Source organism: Arachis stenosperma, chromosome 1 (assembly GCF_014773155.1).
Source record: "Arachis stenosperma cultivar V10309 chromosome 1, arast.V10309.gnm1.PFL2, whole genome shotgun sequence".
In the NCBI taxonomy this organism is placed as follows: domain Eukaryota; kingdom Viridiplantae; phylum Streptophyta; class Magnoliopsida; order Fabales; family Fabaceae; genus Arachis; species Arachis stenosperma.
Window position 1 is genome coordinate 129,623,033 of NC_080377.1, and position 7,689 is coordinate 129,630,721.

The window sequence follows — 7,689 nt, forward strand, 5'->3', positions numbered from 1 at the left end:
ACAGCCTTGGATAAATGAGGGACCCTCTATATCACAATCTTCAGTCTTTGGATGCTTATTTACTATTTTGCTTGCATTGCTTCGCTACCAACACAAGAGAATACCACAAATGGGAATGCAACAAACACAACCTAAGTTAATGCATACCACTGCCTTAGACACACTCATAAATCGTGTAAAGATGCCAACAAAAAACACATCAACTTAGAACAGCAACTCAACCATAGAAAACGTTAATTCCAATCTTGTAAGAGAAACCATGGTTTGGAATTGCATTTCACCCCCCCCCCCCCCCCCCCCCCCCCCCCGGCGGTCTAGACCCATCACAGATATAGTCCTCAGATGTCAGAAGTCACAGTAATCAAAGCTCAAGCACCAATTAGATTTAACATGCCCCAAAGCAAAATAGAACTCCTAAATCTGAACATGACTTTGAAAACACAAGTTTTACAGTAGATCAGAAGGAAAATTAACTTACAACTAACACCTAATGGTGATACACAACATTTAAAAATTCCATCCTTCAGATGGCAGATACCCTTGGAACTTCCACTGGAAATTTGTGTATCTCATCCATCCAAGGGTTCTTCTCCTTAGCAGGGTTGATGGTCTTGAGAGCCTTCCATACTGCACTGTTGCACTTGAATCCTGAGCCAAATGCAATCTGCCATGTTCTATCTCCCTTCCTAATCCTTCCTTTGGCTTCTGTGTATGCCAGTTCATACCAAAGTGAACTGCTAGAGGTGTTTCCAAATCGATAAAGTGTCATCCTCGATGGCTCCATATGCCAAGGAGATAGCTGCAGGTTCTTCTCCAGTTCATCCAAAACAGCCCTACCTCCAGCATGGATGCAGAAATGTTCGAAAGCTAGCTTGAAATCAGGGATATAAGGTTTGATCTTCATCTTCAGGAGTTTCTTTCCAACTAATGTGGCAAAGAATAGAAGCTGTTCGGACATAGGAAGTACAAGAGGCCCCAATGTAGTGATATTGGTTTTTAACGCGTCCCCTGCAACTGCCATCAGATCCTTTGACAAAGTAACACCAATCTTGCCTGCTTCATCTTCTTCTTGGGTGACACAGCTGAAGCACTTATCATCAGCACCCTTGTTAGTGCGAACAGTGGTGACTAATCGGTATTTGGATCGTCTTCTGTCAGAGCTTTTGTTCGACAGCAGAACTGCAGCTCCTCCCATACGAAACAGACAATTAGAAACAAGCTTTGATCGATCGTTTCCAAAATACCAATTCAGTGTGATATTCTCCATGCTAATGATCAGTGCATAGGAATTAGGATGGGCCTGGAGAAGATCTTTTGCAAGATCAATTGAGATTAGCCCTGCACTGCATCCCATTCCACCTAAGTTGTAGCTTCTTATGTTCCCTCGAAGCTTGTAGTGATTGACAACCATTGCTGAAAGCGATGGAGTTGGGTTGAACAGGCTGCAATTCACAATTAGAATCCCAATGTCTTTAGGATTTACAGAGGTCTTAGCGAATAGCTCATCAATGGCTCCAAACATCACAGTCTCAGCTTCTTTTCTAGCTTCTTTCATCGTAGGATTGGGAGGAATGTTGAGAACAGCTTCCGGAAGGTAAGTGTTCTCTCCCAGGCCAGATCTCTCAAGGATCTTCTGCTGGAAGGCAAGATTTTCCTCAGTGAAGGTGCCAGCCAACCGAGAGTGCTCCATAAATACCCTCTTCGTGCATTTCCGGGATTCTTCAGGCTTGTAGCAGGCAAAATTGACAAGGTACACAGGTCGAGGGCGAGTCAAAAAGTAAAGGGTGGAGAAGAACACAAGGAGGGTCGAGCAAAGAATAACAGAAATCAAGTTGTATTGCAGATGCTGCCATAGATCATGGAGGTCTTGTAAGGAGAAAGTGGAGAGCTGTGCAGAAATCAGCACCACAAGTGGGGAAAGGAATAGGTACATTCCATGGGAGATGAGGTAATGGTAACCAAGCTTGACATACTTCAATCTAACGGATTTCTTGAAATCAGGAAGGTTCCTAGATGATGATGGCACCAAGGGTGCATCTGCTTTTGCATCAGCCATTTCACCCTGTCATAAAAGAGAAAAAAATGAATCCATTTTAGTTAGATAGCTTGCTAAAATGAAAAGAAAAAATGTTGACAAAACAAACAAACATCTTTTGAGCATAGAACATCTTTATAGTCCAGTCCTGGCAAAAGATCCCTTTACAAAGAATTCTACCAAAGCACATTACAAAAAAGCAAGTTTTTTGTTAAGGAAAAAAGCTTGCTTTCTCTAACTTGAGGCACAAAGCACTGAGAAAATCAAAATCAGATGTGAAGGTAAAAAATCTGCATATGTGAATCAGTGAGTGAAATTGAACTGAAGCGAAAGCACATTTTGTCCCCCTTTTCAGTAAGACCCATATGTGATCTGTATTCAAATCCATTTAGCTTATTCTATCTCTCTATACATGAAACCCAGGAAATCTCAGCTAGGAATTTGACATGAATCCATTTATTCACATGCAGATATGTGATTATGAATTTTTCAAAAATAAAAAGGAAAGACATTGAATCGAAGCAAGATTTCGGTTTGAGGAAGCCCACTCCAGATGAAGAATAACAAAAATAAATAAATATATATACATAACAAAAAAAAAACCACAGAAGCGAGAACAGCATAAAAGGCAAGCAATGGGGGGAGAGAGAAGCAAGAATTAAGTTAAAAGTAAAAAAAAAAAAAAAAAGTTAAGGGAATTAGCAGAGCATGGGAAATGAAAGAGAGGGCAGTTGCAAAAATTGTACCTTGGAATGCAACGCGAACAGAAAGATCACACAGGAATGAATGAACGAATGAATGAATGTCGAAGGAGAAGAGAGGAAGTGAGAAAAAAGAGGAATAGAAACAATAATAAATAAATAACAATAATAATGATATGATTTAAATGGTTACTTATAGTGCTTAGTGATACCCAGAAAGAAAGTAGGAATGACAGGTATTAGTTTCATAAATTCGGTTCCGTTTTAAATCAAAGGGTTAACGTGATTTCATTTTAAAGGTGAAACAATTGTAATAATAAATTAATTGTGTTAGAACAAGTTGTGGAAATGGCTTCTACAGTCTACACTGTACAGCTACAATTATTTTTTGGTATCTTGTACATATTTTGATTTTCACAATAAAATAATTTTTTTTCATATTAGTTTATAATGCGGATGTTAGAGACTAATATTTTTTTATAAAAAAGAAAAGTTGATAAGTATTAATTTAAATATAAGATAAATATTAAAAATATATATTAGTTCTAACATTTGTGGTTTATAATTTAAATATAAGTTATCATTCATATTAGTTATATTTTAATATTTTCTCTTTTTATTAATATTTTTATTTTTCAATTCATATTAGTTTACTTTAATATTTTCACTATTAATTTTTACTCTCTCGTTCCTCTTTTTTTAAAAAATAATTTCAAATAAATATAACAACAATTAAATAAATATACAAATTCACATTAATATTTGGTAAAAATTCAAGTGAAGTCGACTTCACGTGAAGTTGATAGTTGAGAGCCGTTAGAGAAAAATTTAGTCAAATTAATCAAATCATCTAACGACTCTCCACTATCAATTTCATGTGAAGTTTACCGCACCTGAATTTCTCCTTAATATTTTCTTCTGTTGTTTGTTTTCTCACACACAAAATATTAACGTAACATTGTTTCTAAAGTTTTTTCTTTTGTTGTTAAGTAAAAATACATATTCTTGTAACAAAAATAAATAAATAAACTGATATTAACTTAATTATAGTTGTGAAAAAGAGAAAATAAAAATAGTATAATATTAAACGGTTCTGGGATTAGTCAAAAAGAATTAATGAGAAAAATGAAAAGACAATCCAAATACATAGTTAGTTAAAGAATTAAGGCGTGAAGATTTCAGACTATACTAATAGAATAAGAATGAATGAGTAAAAAAATTAAGAATAAGGGAAAAAATAATTAATGAATTAAAATAAGGAAGCTTCTTTATAGCAACATGAAGAGCAGGCGGGCGCCCACTAAGTTGACCACCATATATTATCGCGTTGAATGCATTGGTCATAGTTGGCTTAGCCGTTCGGTTACTTCTTTCAAACCGTTAAGTTTTTCAAATTGAAGAGGTCATATGCAAATGCAGTTAGCCATTAATTAATATTATTATCATGTTAACAGAAATTTGTTGTTAATTGTTTATGATAAATTAACAAAATAATTTAAAAAGTTAACTATGTATTAGAATAATTTAGACGTACCTTATAAAATAATTGCCATGAAATAATTTTTTTTCTTCGTTTTCTCACTAATATTAACAAATAATATATCTGTATAATTACTAAAAAAATATTAATTAATTTTCAAAATTTGAAAACATTTAAATATCAAATTTTGACTTTTTTTTTTTTACCAAAGATAGGAGACTCGAATCCGCAACCTCTTAATTGAGTATAGGGAGACTATGTCATTTGAACTATTACTCATGGCATCAAATTTTGACTTTATTTAACCTTTTTTTTAAATGATATATTGTTACTCGAATATCTTAGAGGTGCTTGTTACGGTTGTTATTAGTAGTTACCTAAGTTAGCCCTAAAATCAATGTCCCTTTCTCTCTAAGTTGAAGAAAAAAAAGCAAAGGACAAAATGGGGAGAACAGTTATCTTGGAATTCGTACTTTTGTTTGGTATGAGGGATTCGTTGCGAAATTGCGTTTCGTAGTATTTGTGTTCTGTCTGGCATCAACAGTAACCGTCCGATCATCACAGGATGGGATTTTCTCCGTCGTTGGATTGGACTACAAAACAAAAACATGCATAGGACTTCGCACCTCATGTCCTCATGCTTCATGCATTGCATTCTCTCTTTTTACACCCAAGACATGTCACAACACACGCTTATTCTCATTTTTTACTTCTCCTATTTTAGAAGATAAACAATATTTCTATCTTTTCTGCACGAGAATAATATTCGAGATTATGATTAAATAAGAATGTTACGTTATTAATTAATGTGTATGTTATATTATTAGTTAATAGACTAATAAAATTATAAAATTATGAAATTGTCAAACCTTAATATTAAACACCTATATTAAAAATAGTAAAATTTAAATTGTTATTTCATAAGATGTAATTTAGAGGACAAAAAGAAATTAACAAGTAATTTTTTTCTCAATATATTATCACCTAAAATACTATTGATTTAAGCATCAGAATATTTTTCTCAATACATTATCACCTAGTTCTAACATTATCAGATTAAATCTCTAAATCTCATCGGTTAGTCACCTCAATAAAAGTACAAATATTATCATTTGTTTTAATTATTTTAGAATGTATACCTTTTTTACTTTAATTTTAAGATTGTATAGCAATAAGAGAAAAAAATGCAATTATATACTGTACATAAAAAGAAAAATGGTGTATTTTTTATTTTTCTCTCATAATTTTTTTATGAAAATAAGATACGTAACATTTGATTCGAATTAAAAAATTTACGATTTATTTTACTATGAGAATATTCATTACAAAATTTTATCTTTAATTTCTCTCCCAATTGTTCTCTTAGCTCCCTCGATTTTAATATTAACTGTGTTATTAGCGTACAAAAATTTTTTGCAAGCTAATCAATTAATTTTTTTTCATGATGTTCTCAAATTCGATAAGTTAATAATCAATTCTTTTGTAGATTAAAATTTTATTTAAAAATTTATTATTAAGTAATAAATTATTGCATATATAATACGAAATTTAAATAGACAAACCTAAATTGGTTAAGCCGACAAATATAAAAAATTTAGGTTTAGGGACCAAAAAAATTTATAACTAGTGTTTGAACTTCCAAGTTTATAGTTGTAACTAGGTCCATTATTAATGAACAGAAACTGTAAAAATTATCGATGAACATAGTCCATTATGAAATCGGGCAAAATTTGGCTGGTATAGTGGCAGGTCTTGCATGGAAGAATCGGTGCATCCTCCCACCACACCTCCAAGTGGTACTGTATCTTGCCACTTCGCTTCTTCATCCCTCATAATGGTGCCTCATCCTCATTGGTCTTAGCTCTACACTCCTCTATTTTTTTGTTGGGCTTTGGCTCGCCCAGCCCATCACAAAAAACATTAGACCAACAATTCAACACCCTGACCAACAAAAGGAAAAAGACGTACATCTACAATCATAAATTAATTAAAATATTCGTACAATATACCTAATTTATAATAATGTGTTTCTTTGTATCTCTATCGAATTAGTCATTCACAACCATACCCTTAGCTTGTTTGAATAAAGGGGATCCAGATTTAGTTAAGCCCCCATGTTAAATGGAAAAAACAGCTCCTTAGGTCTGTTCGAAAAAATTTAAAAATATTTTTTTAAAATTTTTAATTTATGAAAAATAGTAATATTAATGTTTAACATAATTTATAAAATTAAATTACAATTTTTTAAAAAATTATGTAAGAATTTATAAAAAAAATAAAAAATAACTTTTTTCATAATATTATTATTTTTTATTATATTTTTGTAAAATAAATAATTTTAAAATTAAAAATTTAAATATAAAATAATTTATTTATAAACTATTTTTAATATAATTATTTATTATTTAATTTATTTTATTAAAAATATTTAATTAAATTATTTATCGAAACTGCACCTTTAAAGTTTTGGGTCCACAGAATTAAGAAGCTCCAAATATGATTCTCATTACAAAGAGAGTACAGCACATGTGACAATGACATTAGGTAGCACTTGCGTTGTTGATATCCTGTTATTAATTAAGATGCTTCCCAGTTCTCATCACATGTAATAGTAATATATATAATTTTTTTTCATTTCTTTCTCACGTTGACCCCCCTATATTATTTTATTAAATTTGAGATTTATCCGCTTGCTTACGTATGTTATTTAATATTTGATTATGTTAAGTTAGTTGTTCTTTTTCGGAATTAACGGGGTAAATAGTGCAGCTGTAGTACAGCTTCAATAATGCGAACAAGTTTATGCAAATATAATGTGAATAATATAATCTATTAAAAATATAATTCATATGGTCTCTTTTTATTAGTTTAAATTTTTAGAATAAATATTTAACAACATAATATTAAAATTTATATTCGAAAAATTTAAAATTTAATTTTTTAGTGAACCAAAAAAAAATAGCATACGATATACGATAAATATATTATCCAGTATAACCAAAAGTTTAGCCCCCTCATTTATTTTATTATAAAAGTGAAAGTTATAGTTCCTGATTTCTTGCCGCTCCTCATTCCTCAATGTGAACCAAGCACTCATCCATCACGTTGGCATTATTATCTTATTTGAGAAGTTATAGTGGGAACTATGATGTACATGCACGTATAATACCAATCTTAAACGGAACTGCTTTTAATATTTGAAATGATATTTTTGGAAATGTTATATCCGAAATATTAGGTTGTTATAAAAAATAATTTATTTGTTTAACATTAAAATCTTTTATCATTTTTTAATATTACCAAAAAGATATTTCAAGCATATATAGTTAAAAATATATGTAATAATGATCAAAATGCCTCGGACAAACATATATATTCAGTTAATTAAAGTACATATGATGTGACTGAGGAATATATATTGATCGTTGTGTGTAATAATCTTTGTTCTTACGTCATGAAAATGTGTTATTCTA

General features: G+C 31.2%; 1 protein-coding gene across 1 annotated transcript; it reads right to left on the reverse strand.

Annotated features, from left to right (window-relative positions):
* Positions 1-363: 363 nt before the first annotated feature.
* On the reverse strand, positions 364-2,619 carry LOC130973589 (3-ketoacyl-CoA synthase 11). Its single transcript, XM_057898200.1, has one exon. It carries the CDS (start codon positions 2,054-2,056, stop codon positions 524-526), a length of 1,533 nt encoding a protein of 510 aa, XP_057754183.1. The 5' UTR covers positions 2,057-2,619; the 3' UTR covers positions 364-523.
* Between the last annotated feature and the right edge of the window lie 5,070 nt (positions 2,620-7,689).

Bases quoted from the DNA above. Each gene is read 5' to 3' on its own strand.
- LOC130973589 (XM_057898200.1), bottom strand. From the start codon at position 2,056: ATGGCTGATGCAAAAGCAGATGCACCCTTGGTGCCATCATCATCTAGG.